At 36.7% G+C, this 20,687-nt stretch overlaps 3 protein-coding genes and 1 non-coding gene across 5 annotated transcripts; 2 read left to right on the top strand and 2 right to left on the bottom strand.

The window, feature by feature from the left end:
• Nucleotides 1-476: 476 nt before the first annotated feature.
• LOC139993529 (uncharacterized) lies at nucleotides 477-2,330 on the bottom strand. Its single transcript, XM_072015343.1, has 2 exons — nucleotides 2,195-2,330; nucleotides 477-1,807 (listed from the first exon to the last, which is right to left on the bottom strand). Exons 1-2 carry the CDS (start codon nucleotides 2,204-2,206, stop codon nucleotides 941-943), a joined length of 879 nt encoding a protein of 292 aa, XP_071871444.1. The 5' UTR covers nucleotides 2,207-2,330; the 3' UTR covers nucleotides 477-940.
• A 2,295-nt stretch (nucleotides 2,331-4,625) lies between these two features.
• Nucleotides 4,626-4,707, bottom strand: Trnas-gcu (transfer RNA serine (anticodon GCU)). The gene has a single exon. It is a non-coding gene; the product is annotated as a tRNA-Ser (tRNA).
• A 355-nt stretch (nucleotides 4,708-5,062) lies between these two features.
• Nucleotides 5,063-8,790, top strand: Mal (molybdenum cofactor sulfurase). 2 transcript variants are annotated; one of them, XM_072015334.1, is made up of 8 exons: nucleotides 5,063-5,528; nucleotides 5,702-5,858; nucleotides 5,934-6,599; nucleotides 6,663-7,639; nucleotides 7,700-7,882; nucleotides 7,966-8,180; nucleotides 8,244-8,465; nucleotides 8,629-8,790. In XM_072015334.1, exons 1-7 carry the CDS (start codon nucleotides 5,435-5,437, stop codon nucleotides 8,427-8,429), a joined length of 2,478 nt encoding a protein of 825 aa, XP_071871435.1. In that variant the 5' UTR covers nucleotides 5,063-5,434; the 3' UTR covers nucleotides 8,430-8,465; nucleotides 8,629-8,790. The 2 variants fall into 2 exon arrangements, with proteins under 2 accessions (XP_071871435.1, XP_071871434.1); XM_072015333.1 differs by lacking the exon at nucleotides 8,629-8,790 and having other exon boundaries at nucleotides 8,244-8,547.
• Nucleotides 8,791-9,022: 232 nt separating this feature from the next.
• Rab27 (RAS oncogene family member Rab27) lies at nucleotides 9,023-14,379 on the top strand. The gene is made up of 5 exons (XM_072015351.1): nucleotides 9,023-9,552; nucleotides 9,757-9,827; nucleotides 10,055-10,169; nucleotides 11,099-11,211; nucleotides 11,683-14,379. The coding sequence occupies exons 1-5, from the start codon at nucleotides 9,409-9,411 to the stop codon at nucleotides 11,864-11,866; spliced, it is 627 nt and encodes a 208-aa protein (XP_071871452.1). The 5' UTR covers nucleotides 9,023-9,408; the 3' UTR covers nucleotides 11,867-14,379.
• The last annotated feature ends 6,308 nt before the right edge of the window (nucleotides 14,380-20,687 follow it).

Raw genomic sequence — 20,687 nt, 5'->3', positions numbered from 1 at the left:
ACAGTTAGTACGTGATAGGGAAAGTCTTTTCATGGTACATAATGATGTTTAAACACGTTCTACTTCCATTGTTGTTTCGTGGCCTTTTGTTATCATTCTCTATAGAGAATGGCCACTAAACAAGCAGGATTTTACAATTTATTATTCAGCTCTTGATTCAACTGTTCCATTTGCTGAAACAAACAAAAAAATCTATTACGTTTTATTTAACGAACACAGCGAATTATAGTTCACGTTTGAATAAAAATAAATCAGAGATTTATCATTCAATTAAAATTATAGCGTTCTGTTTATTACGGAAGCGTAAATTAATATCGCTGCGGATGATTTGTTATTTTAATTGGAATAATGAAAAACAAATGGGAACGATATCTGTTCGATAGCTTTTATAAATAAATTAGAGAAACATCAGACCAGAATTATTATTGCGCAGTCACTTTTACTTCGTTGGGTAGGGATAAAATAAATTAACGGTATTATTGGAAAATTGAAAATTTATTTCTCATTTATTTGAATGTGTGAAAAATCCTTCGGAATCGAAAATGTGTTTCATAAAGGTAGCTGGTGTGTATAATATAAATAAAATTAATATCACCTATACCTACTTATACGCAACATTCATACATCTACTTGGGTTCTTTATATTTATATAATCATATTCTACTGTCCTGATAGCGCGGAATTGTTAAAATATTTATCTACAAGTCTGAATCCGGTTCTGTTAAGTCTTTCGTTCCTGATAAATCATCCTGATCATCGATACTTCCTCTTCAATAAAATTCACCGTCATAATCATAACGCAATTGAACTTCACTGAAGAAAAGATATGTACTTCTTAGAATCGTCAAATATTCAAAATTTCGTTCAGAAGACTGAAGAAATCCAAGATCCAAACTCTTCAGAAGAAACCGAAAGGCTTAACGTATAGGATCACAAAGGTTTACCAGGCGTAGCTGGTACCGAGACCGTTGAATACCGTCGTGTGCACGACGGGGGCAGCCGCTTCGTATCCGTAGGCCTTGGAGATCAATTGAGCCTGTGGAGCGTATGCGTGGGCGAGAGGAGTGGCGGCATATGTCTTAGTTAGAAGAGGTGCTGACGCGATGGAGGCGGTGTATCCATGGGCTGGCGCGATCAGGGCACTCTTGGCAATGACTGGAGCATGGGCAGCGTATCCGTAGCTTTTGGCGAGGAGAGGAGCACCTGGTGCAGCGTAGGACAGCTGAGCGGTTGGTGCTGCGTAGGACAGATGAGCGGTTGGTGCTGCGTAGGACAGATGAGCAGTTGGCGCAGCGTAGGACAGAGGAGTGGCGTAGGATTTAGCGAGAAGAGGAGCAGCAGCGACTGGAGCGGCGTAGGTCTTGGCCAGAAGAGGAGCTGGTGCAGCAACTGTAGTCTTAGCGATCAGAGGAGCTGAGGCTGCGTAGCTGTATGGGGCGGCATAGGCCTTGGTGACCAAGGGAGCACTGTAGCTGTACGGGGCAGCGTATGTCTTGGCAATGAGGGGTGCGGCGGTCGGCGTGAGGTAGGCTGGGGCAGTGTAGGCCGCTTTCACGATAGGAGCATGGCTGATTTCGTAGTTGAGAAGACCATCGTTGCTGACGCTGTGGCTGCTCACGCGGACGAAGGAATGAGCGGAGTCGTCGGATTTCGAATAAGAAGAAATCACGTTCTGACCGGCAAAACCTTTCTGGGTAGACTCCTGGCTGAAACCGATGCTGCTGTGGTCACCAGACGACGCTGCGATGTCATAAGCGGCTGGGCCACCGGCACTGGCTACTGCCAGGAAGGCTGCGAGTACTACGAACTGCAGGAAGATTATTTTATTATTACGTATAGATATCACATGATGAAAAATAATAATTATGTTTCCTGTCTAGTCGAAGTTATTGACGATAGTAAAATGCTTCACAAACAAAAAGAAATCTGTTCCAAGAAAGGAAGTGGTCAGATCATACTAAAGTACTAAACTAATTAAAATGATCTCTAGTTTCTTCCCCGTAGAAAATTTATATTTTGTTGTTTATATTGTGCCCAACGGCTTGAAGCTTTCACAAGATCCACAGCAAACGATTAAACCAATTGACATGATCTAAAGTTTGAACAAAGTTTTATGCTTTGTCAAGTTATACCAAAGGCCCTAAATCTTCGACGACTCGTTGTACGAGCGACGACGTTCAAGGAAGAAGCTTACCTTGAATGCCATTTTGCTCTTGAGTGAAGGACTCGCTGTGCTCTGACAGAATACGAAACTCGGCCCGGTATTTATATGCAGCAAAGCTTGCAGGGGGATCAATCGAATTTTGGGTGCCACCGTTTCCAATTTGATTGGGTATGCCTGATCAAGGGAGAGGGAAATTGTATCATGGTACACTTTTTTTCGTAAGGAATCATTAAGAAAGTGGTGGAACATAGCCAGGTTAAGGGGGGACATGGTCGAATGTCGGGCGTGGTCCTGACTCAATTAAGATCACTAATTTTATAAGCATACGGAAAAATCGTACCAATCATAACATTATGTTCCAACATAATGTTAAGGAAGAAGCTTCTTCTTCGGCGTAAAAGTTTTTATCCCAAATGAAATTAGATTTTATTGACGTTTCTACGATATCACACAATATTTATCTGTTGAAGTTTCGGCAATTACGTAAACACGATTACTTTACGTATTTCTATTCTGTAATTTTGCATAACGTAAATATACATATGCTTGGTATTTAATATTCGTTCAAATAAGACATTTCCATGAAGGTGCGAAAATAAGTTTTAACGAATTATATTTATTTGAGGCTCATTAACCAACAGAATTGACCGATATCGTCAATTATATGCATCACGTAATAACTTGTTTGATACACGTGAATGATCTTTTTTCGGGTTACTCGGTTTATTCTGTATTGCATAAAAGAATACTGCTACGTCACATAAGGCGTTTAACTTTTTTCCCTTATACTCTGGCCTTCCTTTCGTTTATGTAATGTGATACATATACCAATGCCGGGTCGTGATATTGTAAAACTTGCCAAGGACGCACTTTCTCCAAATTGTGGCACTGACATAAAAAGGCATACACGTTCACCGGATCCATGCGATTTTTTGCCCATGTGTCGGTGATCTTGTTGTCATTGTCAGATAAAATCTATTATCCTGATGTTGACCCGGAGGCGAATAGCTCTACGTTTAGAAATTAATAGGCGTGACACCGCCAACCCCGAATTGGACCGCCATGACGTAATTTCAAGTTTTGATTTAGATCGAATATATAGTATGTTCTTAAAGGAACAGCTAAAAGAAAGGAGCTTTCTATTTTTTCATTATTGCAACCTGTTCCGCTACATGTTTCTTCATGTATAAGAATGGCAAAGAAAAAATGGAAATCGTCAAAGTAGCTTTTTCTCTTAGAGGATGGCTCTTCATTTAGACTCACTTCTTCCTCACGTTAATTATCTTTTTGCGTTCTTTGTTCGGGATTTCCGGAAACCGGAGTTTGGTTCCCCTTTTAGTTTGATTGCTCGTGCTTAGGGTAATTGCCGAAGATCGCCCTCCATTCGCCATCTACTTTTTGATACGCTTCTTCATCTCTTGATCATAGCCTACATCAGACAGAGAAAAATCAGAAAATACGTCGTTCAGCATCATCTCCTGATCGCAAGGTCGCTCGAATGAAGAGTCCTGGACCATTTTAAAAGTAAATCAAGGTGGTTTGGGATCTCTCATGGGTGTTTCTGTTTTCTTCAATGTGTGAGATTCATCAATGAGTGATGAGATTGTCGATGAAGTTCCATGCTGTTATTCTTTGAACGTTGATGGATTTTTGTTGATTCGCTACGAACAATTTTGCGACTATCATGTATATTTTTACGAATATGCAAATATCTGCAATAGGTGTAGTTTCTTTATGCGTGTCGTAACATTTAATGACTTTTATCGAGTCTTCTCGAGAATGATCGGTTCCAACGTCCACGTCAATACTTTATTTTATAACATTTATTCAATTTGTATTTGACATACATATCCTCGAGTATTATAAAAGTGCGAGACGATAATGATTTATTTTCAATGAGATATGTGGTCGTTTGAAGATATTCTTCTGTTGGAGAAAATTTTTTGTAGGATCTGTGACGCGATACACTTTAATGGAATTATGAAAAGAAATGAATTAAATATATGCTTTACGTTAAGATGTAATTTACCTGGTAGAGAGTACTCGATATAATTTGTGGAAATTTGAAGTTAATAAAAGTGTTGGGGACATTTTTATTTATTAATTCAGACGATTTCGACGATTCTGAAGTTCCGTTTGCCTAAAATGTTTTCGGTAGTCTTGTCGTTCCAAAATTATCTTGCTCCGTTTCATATCTTTTCATAAATTTTTGCTAGATAATTTAAGAAACAGTTACACAATAATTATTGCAATATTAGGTTACGCAATACGTAATGTACAAAAAGATAAAAAAACACGTCTGTCATTTCTATTTTTTGCATAATTTGTCTGTGTTTGCCGGTTCTCATATCTTCTTTTAAATTTTATTATTTTTTGTCAAGATATATTAATGTACTATAAAAAGAAGAATGTGTTAACATGATATAAGATTTAAAAAAAATATAACAAAACAGAAAAAAGTCGACGAGGATGGGATTCGAACCCACGCGTGCAGAGCACATTGGATTAGCAGTCCAACGCCTTAACCACTCGGCCACCTCGTCACATGAGAATTAATTCTTTAAATATAGTTGGAATAGTACAATGATTTAATTTAACATGCAAATTCCTTTCACTTTTCAACTAATTAAATATATTCCTATTCTCTGGTAAATACTCTAATCTTATTCTAAAACATATACTGCATTTCTGTTTTGTGTTTCATATACATTGCAATATGTTGCAACAACTACTCTGTTATCTTTCGTATGTTATATAATCTGTATTATATACAAGTGTCTATCTTCGTATATACATGCATATGTATAATCAAGTATTGTCTTATCAACTCGTTGAATTTTCTGTTTTTCAAAGTTTTTGATATTACACCTACTGAGCTTTGAATAAAATTATCATCTTAAATATTGATAGAATATATCTGTACATAAAAAGCAAATCTGCTTCATCATTTGCTTCCACTTCTAGTTCTAGTATATCTTATCGTGTATTTTTACATATTTTGTAAATAATGATTATGTAGCTGTTACAACTTATTTACTTGCGATTGCTAAAAGTTCGTTATATAAAAGCAATGCATGAGTCATGGACAGCAGCAATTACGTGAATTTCTTCGTCATAGTTCTTTGGAATCTAAGAAACACAGTATTCACAAGCCTTGTCAAGTAATCATTACCAGATTGCATGGTCGGTGTCCAGTATTATTTTTATACACGATGTAGATGATCTGACAGTGGTTTTATTAAGTAGTCTACATATTATAGATCAATCAATATGGAAAATACGATAGATTCGATGTTATCGTATACACCAGTATACGATAAAGAGATCACGAAAAGTTTTGAAAATAATTTTTCAAGAATTAAGGGTAAGTGACAGGCAAATTGCACGATCTTTATATATAGCGTTTCTTACAAATAAGGCATACTATATGGCATACATTCAAAAAGATAATTCCCATTCAATAATCTGCATAGAAGATAACAGTATCTTTCTAAAAGATAAAGTAAAAAGTATCTTTAACTGTTATTTATCTTTCAGAGGAATGTTACCTGGATCATGCAGGAGCAACACTGTATTCTGATATACAAATAAAAAATGTTGCATTTGATTTGCACAATTCACTTTACGCTAATCCACATTCCATTGGAACTGCAAGTAACGTAACTCAAGATATTATAGAGCGTATGAGATATCAGTAAGACATTCTGAATATAAATAATACTGTTAATCAAATACTGTCAAGTATGATAATAATTTTTCGATTTTATAGGATTTTGGATCATTTCCACACCTCTATTGATGAATACAGTATTATTTTCACATCGGGTGCAACTGCGTCCTTAAAGTTAATAGCTGATACATTCTTCTTTAACAAGAATGAAGAAGATGCCTCTAATTCAGGGCATTTTATTTATACACAAGATAATCATACTTCAGTTCTTGGTATGAGAGAAGTTGTTAATAAAAAAGGAGTAAAGATATCTTGTTTGAGTCACAACAATGTTTTTGAAATTTTCAATTCTTCAAAATCTATGAGTTCCTATCAACAACAGAATAATTCCATCAAAAGTAATTCACTGTTTGCTTACTCTGCCCAATGTAATTTTTCTGGATTAAAGTATCCTTTAACATGGATTAGAGATGTACATAATGGAATTCTATCTAGTGTTGTTTCTGATGCATCTACAAGGTGGTATGTCCTACTTGATGCTGCTGGCTTCGCATCTACAAATGACTTAGATCTATCCATCTACAAACCAGATTTTGTTTGCTTATCTTTTTATAAAATGTTTGGATATCCTACTGGAATTGGTGCATTACTAGTAAAAAATGATAGTGCAAGTGCACTTCAAAAAGTTTATTATGGTGGTGGTACCATAGATGTTTCGTTGACCTCTGAATTGTTCCATATAAAACGAAAAACTCTTCATCAAAGGTATAAGATCAATAATCATTTCCTAAATTAACTAACTTCTTACTGATATACATCCTGTTACAGATTTGAAGATGGTACTATCCCATTTCTCTCTATAATTTCTTTGAAACATGGTTTTGATATATTATCATCTATCACAATGGACAAAATTTCAAAGCATGTATTCTCACTTGCAAGGTTTTTGCACAGATCTCTATTAATACTTCACCATGCCAATGGGAAACCAGTTGCAAGATTGTATTGCGATACTGCCTTTGATAATCACAATATACAAGGGGGTATTGTTACCTTTAATCTTATGCGGTCCAATGGTGAATATGTAGGATACATGGAGATTTTACATATGGCAGCTTTGTTCAAAATACATCTAAGAACTGGTTGCTTTTGCAACCCTGGTGCATGTCAGAGATATTTAGCATTATCGAATAAGGAAGTTCTTCAGAATTATGAGGCTGGATATGTTTGTGGAGGTTCTGCAGATTTAATAAATGGGAAACCAACAGGTGCTGTTAGAGTTTCATTTGGATACATGTCTACAATCAAGGATGTTCAAACTTTATTACTTATGATCAAAAAGTGTTTTGTGGATGGGCCACCAATAAATAAAATTCCAGAGTGGTGGTTAGATCATAAAAGAGCTTTATACAAAAAATATTATCAATGTGATGTAAATACAACAGATGTAACAAACTATGTTGCAAATGATGATATGAATGGAATTACAGATAAATTAAAAGATATGAAAAAATCAGTAACTCATTTTATTAATGACAATCCATTTTTTAAACTCATAATGGACACTAGTGCAACTAAAAAGAAATGTACTTTAGAACAATTGTACATATATCCAATAAAGTCGTGTGGTGCCTATAAAATAATAGGTTCTTGGAATTTAAATTCAAAAGGTCTAGAATATGATAGAGAGTGGATGATTATTACATCTTCTGGTATTTGTTTAACACAAAAACAACATGTTAATCTTTGTTTATTAAATCCAATAATATATAAAGACAGAGGAATCATGCAATTACATTATCCAGGTAAAAATTATGATTATCTTTTTACGTGTTGATTAATTTAATGATTGAAGGATATTTCAGAAATGCCTACTATAGACATTTCTTTAAATAGTAGCCCAAAAAATACTATAAATGGTACAGTATGTCAAAGTAGAGTTTGTGGGCATAAAGTACAGGGTATTGATTGTGGTTCAGAAGTTTCTGAATGGTTAAGTTTAGCATTAGGTCTTCCAAATTTGAGGCTTATAAGACAAAATGAAAATGGTAATAGAAAGAAAGGTATCTTTCATAACATAAAATTGCAAAGATTCTGTTTTCTCATATATAACTGCATTTTCCTCTTGCAGGGAATAGAGAAAATGAATTATCATTCGCTAGCCAAGCTCAATATTTAGTAATAAATAAGGCAAGTGTATCATGGCTTAGTGATAAAATATCTGATACAGGATTTCCAAAAGACACAATTATACATAGATTTAGGGGAAACATGATATTAAGCGGTTGTGAGGCCTTTGAAGAAACAAAATGGGAGCATGTTTATATAGGAAAAAATAGTTTTGTGGTATGTTCATTGAAAAAACAAAAATAGAGGTTATATACTTCTTTCATTGATGAATATTATTAGGTAACTGGGCCATGCACTAGATGTCAAATGATTTGCATTGATCAAACCACCAGTAAAAAGACAGTGGAACCATTACGTACACTCACAGAACAATTTCATGGGAAAATGAGGTTTGGTATTTATTTAACCAAAGAAACTAAAGAAGACGGAATCATTACTGTCGGAGATATCGTTCATATTTTATAACTGAATGATTAACATAATTATCAAATATAGATAAAGGTACTTTATACAAAGTTATATAAAAAATATGATTAGAATTTTATATAGAAAAAAATTAATATATTTTACAAATTACAAAGTATTGACGAATACTTAGTATTCTTTCATGCTATTTTTATAGATTGTTATATAGACAATAATATTCATTTTGTTGTTACTATAGACATGATGCACCATACCTGCCAACATTACAGAATTTACTAAATATTTTATATTAGAAAAATTAATAGCTTTTTGCACCATTATATACATGTGATACATAAAAAATATAATAGGATATTAAACAAATATAGTTCACTTGAATGTCGAAGTACAAAAAACAAAATACTTTTTTATATTTATAACCTGTTTTCAATTATGTATTTACGATCTTTTAAATTAATCTTTATTTTTAAAAAATAAAGATCTATTACAATATAATAATTATTTGTATCTTGTATAGTGAGTAGTTTGTCAAGTTAAATCATATCTTTTCGAATTTCCTTTATCAACTTTGGTAATACTGTAATTATCAGCAATGTTCCGTGGCGTTTTCTATGCACACCTGTCATACGTCACTGTGAACGAGGTTCAGTATAGTCTGCAAATTTTCAGCAAGGTGTTGATTTCTACGTATTTCTTCTGTTTATCTCCGATTACGAAACTGTAAAGTTTGTAATATCGAACGTCATTACATACCGAGTGTTTTGTTTCGAAACGCGCGAACCTTTTGAAAATTGTATACGTAGGCAACAGGTGTCTAACATCGCACATGTCTCTTTGATTCTACCGATCATCTCGAAATTAAACGATTACACGAATAATCGTCCCAAAATCTCTTATTTTCCGGAGATTGAGTCATGGTAAAAACGGTCGATAGAATTTTATATCGAAGTGTCCGTTTTAACGAAGTTCCGTGATAGAAGTGCGATAACCGTGTATTCCTAATTGTCAGTACGTAAAGATGGAATACGATTATCTTATTAAATTCTTAGCCCTCGGAAATTCTGGAGTCGGTAAAACTAGTTTCCTATATCAATATACCGATGGCACGTTCGAATCTCGTTTTATATCCACTGTTGGCATTGACTTTAAGGAAAAACGTGTGGTAAGAGATTGTTTCATCATTCAGTACTTACTCCCTTACATTATTCTCCTTATTACCAAATAAAAGTTGTCTTTGTTGATTTTTATATAAATTTTATTTATTTAAAATATCTTGGAATATGTGGGTCAAAGTATGAAAGTATATGCAAATGTCTTCAAGATACATATGTTATCATGTACAAGCCAGAGTCATTAACTGTTACAGATATACCAGACAGCAAATGGTAGAACTCAACGTGTGCATTTACAGCTGTGGGACACAGCTGGTCAAGAGCGGTAACATTTGTTATGATAATTCATTTGAAAACTTGTATTTTATAGTAATGTTCATACCAAACAAGGCTTTTAGTGTTTCCTATAAAATGCTTTGAATTCTTAATGAAAAAATTACATTTACTAATATGGTATAAAAGAAGGACATAATAATAAGGTTTAGGAATTAACATTTGATGATAGAGTAGTGGTAGATTTGATGAAAGTGCTGCAATGCTATTAATATCCAGGTTCAGAAGTCTAACCACAGCCTTCTACCGGGATTCCATGGGTTTTCTTCTAATTTTTGATCTGACCAATGAGCTGTCCTTTCTTGAAGTAAGAAATTGGCTGGAGCAGCTTAGGGTACTCATTATTTCTTAATACTATTATTGTAACAATTGTGCAATGAACGACGATTTGAGTTAATTTATTTATGGAACAGAATCTCCATTAGGCATACTAATATCTTAGTTGGTTTCATGTGTGATGACCACTTAGTATATGTTGCATGATGTGAATTAATACTGTAGTAAAGATATTTTGAATTTGGGAATAAAAAGATTCAATGAATTATGCATGGAAACTTAGAGCATGAAATATACTTTACTTTGCATGTTTGCTAGAGAATAATTGTAAATAAAATAGTAGTAATAGTAGCTTGTAGATAATTAATAAACTTATTGATATATGTTTCTTGCATTCCTATATGTAAAAAGCTCAAACTATCGTTCGGTCGAAAAATTATTGAGATTTATCATATAGTTAAGTGCAAAGATTTTACTCAATTAATAAGAATATTTGCACCATGTAATTAATGTATGATATAATCATTAACGTAATGCGTATGACATCTGCAAAATTATATGAAAAATATCGATTTTTTTCGATTGTAAAAGTTAAAGAATAGATAAATCGTGAGTTTCGGGTATGAGGAAAGTCTGCCCCCGAAAAAGTAGGAAATTTTGATCTTGAAGAGGAAGAAATTCTAAAGAATCATTAACGTAATCTGTTTATTAGCGCTAGGAACTAACTGAAGAAATAAAGCAGCGTTGTACGTAGTGCGTTAATGCATATTTTTAATAATTTTTTAACGAAAAGAGTTTCCAACTGTTTGTTCATAATATTATCTTGATGTTTTTGAGAATTTTTGTTGTAAGAGAAGATGGATTAGAATTGTTTCAATGCCGGATTTAGTTGTAAGCTCTTTATCTTTTGCATTGTGGTACGTTTCTGTTTCTCATTGACTCTTGATTTCTTTGTTTGATCGTTGATTCATATTTGTATACGTGTAGACTCACGCATATTGCGAAGATCCAGACATAATTCTCTGTGGAAACAAATCCGATCTCGAAGACAAACGGGTTGTTAGTGAACATAAGGCACGGGAATTAGCGGAGAAGCATGGGTAAATAACATACTACACGTCATTCATTACGTTCTTTATTAGCCATCCGATTCATTCAGCCTTGTTCCTATCGTCTTCCTTTCTATTTCCTCTCTCGAAAACCAAACAGAATATCTGAGTTGCACGCCTTCTTCTCATAACTATTTCCAAATCCGTTTGTCACCTATATTTTCTTCCAGTTCTTTTATTTCACGTCGTTCCGTTTCATTGGTATAATTAGAAGAGACGATACTTACATAGGATGAAATTGCGGTTTATGCTATTCAAGTCTTCCAAAGATTCTATATAATAAATAATCTATATAGTAAATAAATATATAACATATAATATATAATCTATATTAAGAAGTTCACTACGATTTACGATATTTGAAAAGTTGTATTTAAAAACAGGGAAGCCTGAAATAGTGTAAACTACAAGACTCCAGATTAACAGGGAAGATAAAGAATTTGTATGAACTATACTCTTTAGCTTGGTCTACTTGGAAACGAGTGCAGCTACGGGCCAGAACGTGGCACGTGCCGTGGAGATACTTTTGGACCGGGTGATGCGCAGGATGGAAACTACCGTGGATAAATCACTGCTACCTCACCAAAGAGTGTTACGATGCCACGAGCGCGACACACCGCCTCCAAGTACTTCCTGCTACTGCTGACACTGTTCTTACGCGTAGCGTAGCTGAATAAACTTGCCTCGTCGAGCTTACACTTTATTCAGCTAACAACGTGGCACGACTGACTTGTACTCGAATCTCCAGTCGTTTAAATATTCCAAGATATTCTACTTACGACTGTGCACGGTAGAATATCAAGGATGTACCAATTCCGGAGCACTGACATAAATTCAAAAGTTTGTGCACCTCCATTAGAAAAATTTCTGAAATGGTCGATAGTTTACTTATACATTTGCGAAAAGGGAACTATCTTGTATGTTACACACTTGTGCATCGTTGTATTCTGAGAAAAGGATTCGCGTTGTTTCCTGGTATTCACGCGCACACTATCGTCTTCCATTAACCGCTTCCCCTGGTACAAAATTCTGTCTGATAAAAACCGACGTGCATCTTCGACGTATCGTACCTTTTCACTTCTTCGCGATAACGTGATCTACCTGTTACTGTTGTACGCACAACGTGTTCAATATTGTCATATTTGGTCTGTCTATTCATTCGCCAAAAATTGTGATACGATAGCGTTCCGATTACTTAGGGTGAAACGATCAATTTTCGACATGTATATGTATTTTTGATGCTATTATTGTACCCATACCAAAGATTCATACGTCTAGTCGTTAAGTATTGTGCTGAGAATACAATCAAAATGTTGTTTGACGCACCGTTTATACTGTGGTTAATCGAACGTTGATGTGTCCCTGTTCTTATCAAGTTTTCAAGCAAAATGTAATTATATCTTGCGGAGACTATATATATGTTAATCCTTCTAGTTATTAAGGAGGAGTATCATCGAATGTTTATCTGTGCAGTTACGGCTGATCGAGAAATGTTCGAAATATATAGAGATATATATCTGTTGAATACAGGGTGGGATGATAACTTTCTAGTTACTCGATATTATATTATAGATCGTTGTAAAATGGATGGCGCAAAATCGCAGTATTATGGGAGAATGAATCTTGAAACTTGGCGCGTCTTTGCGAGAAGACATTTTCATAATATTTCTCTTGACGTAAAAATTTTGCCAGGCTGTTTGAAACGATAGAGATATTCCGAGTTATTGCCCTATCCTGTGTATTGTGTCATACGTCGACGTAATAAAAGCAGATTGCACGAGTTATATCTCTTCCGACGAAATTTTGTCGCTCATTTTCAGTTTGCTACGATCTCGAGAGCAACGAAAAATGAAAATGCACGATGGATACAATGATGAATTAGGATAGTGATCTTTTTATCTAACTTTTTCTCACGTACAAATGGAATCTCAAAATTCGATCGGTATTTTAACGTTTGTATTATCATTGAACTACGAGTGTATTTTCGAATTTATTCGATATCGCGTGGGTCTCGATGTGTTCAATTACGACCAGATCTTAGCAAACTATGTCGCAATCGTATAGTGAAAATGTAATTTCGCGTGACGGTGTTCGTGTCGATGTGTGACTGTGTTTTTCGAGACTTTTCACTGTAAGCTGTTCAGACTATCTCGTCTATCGAACATTTCAAGGGACAGAGACGCGTAGAGCGTGCTCTATCATGTATACGTACTTATTCAACTACTTCGTGAAAATTCTGTTCGAAGGAAATGGATCCGAACAGAAATTTCCAAGAAGAACATCTCGCTGAGCAAATAAAAGCTCTATAGTTCCGCTTAAACGAACTTCTATCCGTTTATCCTCGAATCCTCAACTGGTAAAGCTATAAAGTAGCGTACCTATGTTGGTTAAGCATGTACAATATAAGCAACGAAATAAAAGCAACACTGCTCCACCAAAAACTCGACAACAATTTAAAGTCAGCGAACACGAAGTTCCAAGTAGATTTCCAATACAATCAATCAAACATGATGCCCTAGGAGTGTAATATAGGTCGTTCGAACTTTATCTTTGCCAGTTGAAGGTTGAGAAAGCGTCCAACTTCTTTGCTGCGAATCTAGAAACATATAATAGAAAGAGAAGAAAGAAGAGTGATTTTAGCTCTATAGCAGAATGTAACCAGCAGGTGTCTTCGCGTAGTTTTGCGTACTCCGTTGGGGCTTGAAATCAAATACAAGCGGATCGAGTGATGGGGAAAGGTTGCCTAGAAAACATCTCGAATATCAGCCGGTGAAACTTCGTTTCATCAATAACGTGGAGAAAACGCGCAACCAGGGAAGGTTCGTTGGGAAAGTTCCGCGCGAGAACTTTCTTTATAGAAGTTCGATCGAAGTTTCTGTCTGCCAGGTTATTAGCCGGCTATTTATACACAACGCGGTTATTGTTTACGGCTACGCGCGCTTTTTAAGCTCGCGGAATCGGGGAAGATGCATTTTTACGAGCGGAAGTTGGAGCGCCGCCACGCTTTTACGAGGATCCCCTCGATCATTCCGCGATCGGACGAACTTTTGACTCGTCATCGAGAGAGATGCTTTCAATGAGATACTGTACGTTTCTGTGCACTTATCGAATCCAGGCAAACTTATCGAATCAATAAAAGACAGAAGTTGTGAAAACGAATGTAAATATGGGTCGAGTTTTGTTCTGCCGGATGAACGGCAATTTCATGGCTATATTACTTTTTTGCCAGAATTTCCTTTTCCTTTATTTATATATATAAATATAACGTTATTTCGTTTCATTTTTACCATAACCAGTCATCGAACCGATGCATGATGTAAAATGCGATAAACCTGTGCAGTGATACACCGAATGATTCGTATTTACAACCGATTTTTTGGTCGCGTTCAAAGTTCCGAATAATTGGGATTTCAATTAAATCGATTAAATTAAACTGTTCCGTATCAAAAACCATGTCAGTGACGTTCATAAAACATGCAACGTACTTGCTTTAAATTAGCGTTTGTTCTTCAATTATTCCTATTATACATGCATGTTCTACTAATACGTGCCAACAGATTCTATTCTCTAGAGTATTGATTACGACACTGTAAAAATACTATCATAAAAACTTACGCGTGATTTTACATTTAAGACGTTTCATTATTTCTGTTACTAACATTATATTCTAATATACTTGTTAGAATCTTCTAATATCAGACGTCACCTTTCGCAGTATTCAAGAAGAGAATTATAACTACACCGAGGAAACTGATCACGTGCAGTAGGAATCGATATTTATGCCTTGCTTTGCCCTCCTTTGAAAGCTCGTCGACCAATCGAACGATTAGGCGTCCATAGCTTTGTCTCCGTCGACAACGTACCATTGATATCGGTAACGACCACTTTGAGACTAGCAGTTAGGCCCTGTCCCTCTGTGTCGCCTAATTATTACGCGGACCCTCAAGTTCATTTGATAGCGGCTAGACAAAGCGATGGAACCGTTCAAAGCTCGCAGTACTATCAAAAGGACGCTATTTATCGGACCGTGGTTGCTCGTCGGCCAGACATGGGGGTCTCTTTCCACCGACCTGGTAGTCAACCTCTTGTTCCTACCCTTTTATTCCCTATTCACAGTGCTCTGGCGCGTTCGAAATTTCGCTCAAGGTGAAGCCCAAGTTTCCACGACACGGTGTCAGAAACTTGTGACCGGAAGTTTGGCAGAGTCATCGCGGTGAGGTGACCCGGTCGTGTTGGTTTACGGCTCTTCGTAGATAGAACGGACTTATCAACGGTGGAAATTAGCAATTTCGAGAGAATGCTTAATTCCTTCGAATCGTTTATGTTCTCGCTTTATAACCGTACTTTCTTTCGTATCGCGAACTATAATGTTCAGCCTCGCCAGCTCTTGAATCCATGGGTGGTAATGTTAGCCAGTTTCAGCATGACTGCTCCATAAGTGGAACGAAGTTTCTAGCGGTACAGCGTCAGTTGCAAATAAACCAGGAAGCCGATGGGTGCTATCAAAAGCAAGACCAGCCAAGAAAGCAGAAGTTGCAGTTTAGTTTCAGTTTATGTACGAACGTAGCATTATGTCAGAGGAGCTTGCAATCGCTTGCCGACAGTCAAAGCCGTGATAGTAGACCTTCGATCGCGGAATTGTCCGAAAAACAAATTAACCGAGAACTATATGGGAAAGTTGGACTATCGAGATACGGATATTGATCACGCGAACAGCGATATATCAGGATGAATTAACGGCCGAGCCTTGGATAAGCTTTCCCGTATATTTCACCTTCGACCCACGAAATACAAACCGACTTTCGGTTACGTGGGTCAAAGGCAGGTTCCTGCCCACACGGCAGATCTGCACGTCGCGTCGCTACGTACGATCTCGTGTCTTCGCTCGATTTGTCGAACGGGCTGAGAAAAGCGGAATAGTTTCAGTTAGATATTGGTCTGCCAGATAAAACGAAATTACCCGGCGACCTCGAGCATTGCCGGACACTGGGAATCGTTTGGTTTTCTGGGTCAGCTCTGCTGTCGGCTGATTTATAACTTCCGGCTGATACTTCATCGCGAAAAGTGGAATTGTACGAGGAGGACAGAACCGTGAGGATGATCGAATGGATGAGGAGAAATGATTCGGTGACTTGGCGTCATCGAGAAAGATATCAATTCTCTTCCGGTCTTTTTTATTCCGTTGTTATTTTTAAAATGATTAATGAGATTGTTAGAATAGATTAGCAGAAACGGTAGAGCAATAGAATGGACTTTGGACTTGGAGAAATGATTCGCTAACTTTTACTTATTATTAAAGAACAATATTAATCCTTTTGAAATTTTCGTTTCCATATTCCTTTGAATTAATAATAAATAATTAGATTACCACGATAAAGTCAATAGCAAAATTACAATTAACTTTTGTGTTTAACTTATCAACAAGGTAATCAGCTCGCATTATCTCCAGTTACATTCTGCGATCCTGTTATTTCGAAGGCGTTACGACGGAAGGACATAGTGATATCAGTGACTCTTTGTGTGTTTTCTTATCAGGTACTACTGGTTGATCTCGTTTACACGAGGCCTCTATTGATATTCTGTGCTCCTAGTAACAGCAAACCAAAAATACCTAGATGTTACTGTTAATGTTGGTACCTGCTTTACGTCTTTCCATTGCTCTTCTTGTTTAATACCTCTGTTATCTTTCTATATTCCTATTAACATTACGCAGAATACTAAGATGTTATAACGAAAGTTAGCAATAATATTCTTCTTGCCTGGTAATTTATTGCTCTTTTTTGTTCATTGACTTTATTCTTGTCCTATATTCCCGTTAACATGGAAACAAAAGTAACGGAAGACTATAATCAAAGTTGGTAGATTCGTCGTTTGAATCCTCTATTGACATTCTAGTCCGCTGATAGGAAAAGCCACTTTTCGTCAAGAATATTCCATTACAACGTAGTACGTTGCGAACGTTGCTAATTGAGAAGAAAGTTCTAAATGCATAACTAATTACAATTGTTTAGCGAATATTTTATAGTTGTTATAAGCTCAAATTGTTTATCGGATGACGAATTTCATTTAATTAGAAACAATTGTATTTTTTAATATTGTTAACATCGGTTACATTTGATGTTTTACCAGTTCTAAGCCAAACGAAATTTTTATCCAACGCAAAAGGTAATTATTTCGAATGGTTCAGCAATCGGATTAGCGAATTACACATTTTTATATCTCGCGAATAAAAAACATTTCCTGTATTTGAGGCAACATAGACGATGCAATCAGCCGGGGAAATTGTCTTTTTGCTTCCTATGGAAAAACTAAACTCGCCGCTTGAAGTGGACCAGATAAAGCGTTGACAAATAGCTCGTATCGAGCTGCTCCGGAAATTGCTGCGTGCACGAGAAGCTTGAAAAATTAGACATTATCCGCCGGAAGTCGTTGCTCCACAGCCAATCGTTGCTACTTACGTTCGACGTCTCAGTTCTTGTCTGTCGAATCTATCGAAGTTACGCTGAAGACTTATATTGACTTACAATTTAATATAGGAAATAACAATTGCATTGATCACAGTTTCGTGTTTTCTAAGAAATCTTATTATTCGCTGAATTTTATTATTCGTTGAAAAGCCCTTCTGGCTTGGTTGTATAACTTAAAATGTAACTCAAAAATTTGTTTTTATATCGATATGGATACACGCAAATGTATAGAGAAATAAAACGAGAAGATCACAGATCAGAATACTTACTGGTACAGAAGATTTATTTCTGCAAAGTAAATGAGTCTTATTCGGTTCCAGACAGTTTTCCTAACACCACACAGAAGAATCTTTCGAAATCATCTAAATGAAGAAATAGAAAAAGTAACTAAAATCAGTGAATTGTTCGTGGATTTTTCTTCTTCTATACATCCTTATTGGTTTCGTAAATCAGAAAACTTGCCAATTTTTCTCGTGGATTAGACTGTACCATCGCTCCTCAATAACTTACCAATTCATTTCCGCGTTTTATCAGTCAATGGGAATTTTTGAGGGACTTAGAAATAGTAGTCTATTATACTCTTCTTTTAATAAAAAAATTCTTCGGAAATATCAGCACGCATCGGGTCAATTCAAATTCCCATCGGATGCAAAAGACATTCACGCCAAGTTGCAACTTCCTACTGGTCTTTATCGTACTTTTTATAGTCAGCGTTCGCCTCTCTCGGTGAACTTTCCTATCCTGCATTGTCCCCCATTGTCGTGGCACGGATTTGCCGGAAGAAAGAGACGGCCAACCGCATCTGGAAGCAGCCGCGCCATTTACGATTCCCCGGGCTGCACTAAAACAAAGCGGAAGTGGAATAAGAAGTAGCCGATGCTGTGGTTCAACTTTCTCGCCGTTGTAACGCGTGATCGTGAGGCTTTTTCTAGATCGCGGGTTCGAAAGTGGCCCGCGATAAGGATAACGATCCCCACGGAAACGTGACGTTAATTGGAAGACGATCAGCCCTTCTTCCATTGCTTTACCATCACCACGCTTTACCACCTTCTCCATTTCCTTCGAATCGATCAGCCAACTACCAGCCTCTGACGAGTCGTCAGGAATCTTTAATTGTTTCCTACGCGACGAGAATAATTTCCTCTTTCGTTTCGTCTTTTACCACTACGTCATCGTTTCACCCGAATGCGGAGATTGAAAGAGATTTTTCGATCGACGAAGTCTGCTGAGTTTAGGAAGCTAAATGTTCAGAGCTGAGAGAGACTAGAAGCAACTGAGAAGCTTAATGAGCGTGCAGCGTGGAGAAGTGGAAGGCGGGAATATCTGGAAAATGAAGTGTTTGATGTCGATCAAAGGATGTTAGCGGTAGATTCTTAAGAACTGTGATATTGTACTTACAGGATAGTACGCGATCATCTCGTTCTTCCGTTATTATATCAAAGACCAATGGTGTCTTACAATGCAAAACGAGTTTGATTGTTCCGTGCAATGAAGTGTAAGACATCGAAGCTCAGGTAGGAGAGTAAGTAAGGAGTGTGATTCGCAGCTTTGAAAGAAGTAAGAGAGATGGGGAGAGATATTAGCTAAACTCGGGGTTAGTCTATTTTCATGAGAACAAGGTTGCGTCTTTGCCATTTGCTTCGCATGATAATTCGCTCGGGCCGCTTAGGTTGAATCTGCATTAGCGAACAATGTGTCACGGGTTCGACTGCACTCTCGAAATTTCCCGATCGAGAAACAATTCGATCCTCCGGTGATATTTAAATCTTCGTGTCCGACAGGTACCGGAAGTTTCGTCGTTTTAGTAGACGGAAAGGGAGCGACGTGGAATCAGAGCAAAAGGGAGATGGAGAGCTTTTGTCCGTGTGAATGAAAAATGACCGGTGCGCGCGTATAAAAATTCCGCTATTTGCATATCGCTATCGATAGGAAATCGTTTAGCATCGATGGGAAAACATATTTTTTTCGCCGTGATGGGAAAGGAAAATAAATCGAAAACTGGCAGAAACTGGTTCAACGGAGTTAAGAAAATTGTTTGACAGGAATGTTAGAGGGATTCTCGGAATTTAGAACCAGAATGCTTGATGAATATTCACTCGCGATATTGGTAATATCTTCGGACCTGGGTACCGGAGGAACGTTAATAGGTACGAATTTATATTTTTTTCACAAAATATTCACTGCGGAGAAAGGATGATACGATTGAAAACATGGCGAGGAAGGATAATAGACGCAGAAAAAGCATTTGTCAGGTCAAACTCTGAAGAGATTGCGTAAATAAATTTTGAACGCGGCGAAGTTTCAGATAATTTGTTCAATGTTCCACCAGTTTGCGTTACTTACATACGTTTCGCTCCTGATTTAAATAAAACGCAAAGAGACCTCGTTCATACGTTGTGGAATTTCACACACATAAAGGAATCGATTCGCGAGTTCGTCAAGCCACAGAAAATACTCGATTCGCGTTTTTTTTTTTTTTTTTTTAATTAGTGGAAAAACGCAGGTCGACTGGACAATTACGTATTATCAATTTGAAGCCCGGCTGATGAAGCGTGAAACTGTATTAACGCCAGATTTTTAATTAAACTTGTTCAAGTAAAGTGCTCCTCGTTGACCGTGCGAACTTTGTCGAGAACGCAATTTACAGTTCTAATCGGGAGAAGCAGGGAGTTAGACTGACTATGCAACAATTTCTAAAGCATGAAAAGCTTCGTTTAACACGATCTAAAGCATTCTAGCCTCGATGGTTCGATTTTGATCCCGAGATCAATCGGTAAACAATTTCTGAAGCGACACTCCACATCAGATGTGACGCAGTTACACGGCTTGTCTGAAATTGAAACATGCTTTGAGCTTTGTACGGTCTGCCAAACCTGCCGAGCATCAACCACGTTTGATTTCACGGATTATAACTTAATGAAGAGGAAATAATTCAATTCAGAGAACACGGGCGTTGCTGTATAAAAAAAGCTTGTAGATCGTAGTACCTAGACAAATTGT

Source organism: Bombus fervidus, chromosome 13, assembly GCF_041682495.2.
Source record: "Bombus fervidus isolate BK054 chromosome 13, iyBomFerv1, whole genome shotgun sequence".
NCBI lineage: Eukaryota > Metazoa > Arthropoda > Insecta > Hymenoptera > Apidae > Bombus > Bombus fervidus.
This window is presented reverse-complemented; position numbering and strand designations above follow the sequence as displayed.

Coding starts and splice junctions, on each gene's coding strand:
- Rab27 (XM_072015351.1), top strand. CDS start 9,409: ATGGAATACGATTATCTTATTAAATTCTTAGCCCTCGGAAATTCTGGA. Junction 9,828..10,054: donor GACACAGCTGGTCAAGAGCG/GTAACATTTGTT, acceptor ATTAATATCCAG/GTTCAGAAGTCTAACCACAG. Junction 11,212..11,682: donor GAATTAGCGGAGAAGCATGG/GTAAATAACATA, acceptor TATACTCTTTAG/CTTGGTCTACTTGGAAACGA.
- Mal (XM_072015334.1), top strand. CDS start 5,435: ATGGAAAATACGATAGATTCGATGTTATCGTATACACCAGTATACGAT. Junction 6,600..6,662: donor CGAAAAACTCTTCATCAAAG/GTATAAGATCAA, acceptor ATCCTGTTACAG/ATTTGAAGATGGTACTATCC. Junction 8,181..8,243: donor TAGGAAAAAATAGTTTTGTG/GTATGTTCATTG, acceptor GAATATTATTAG/GTAACTGGGCCATGCACTAG.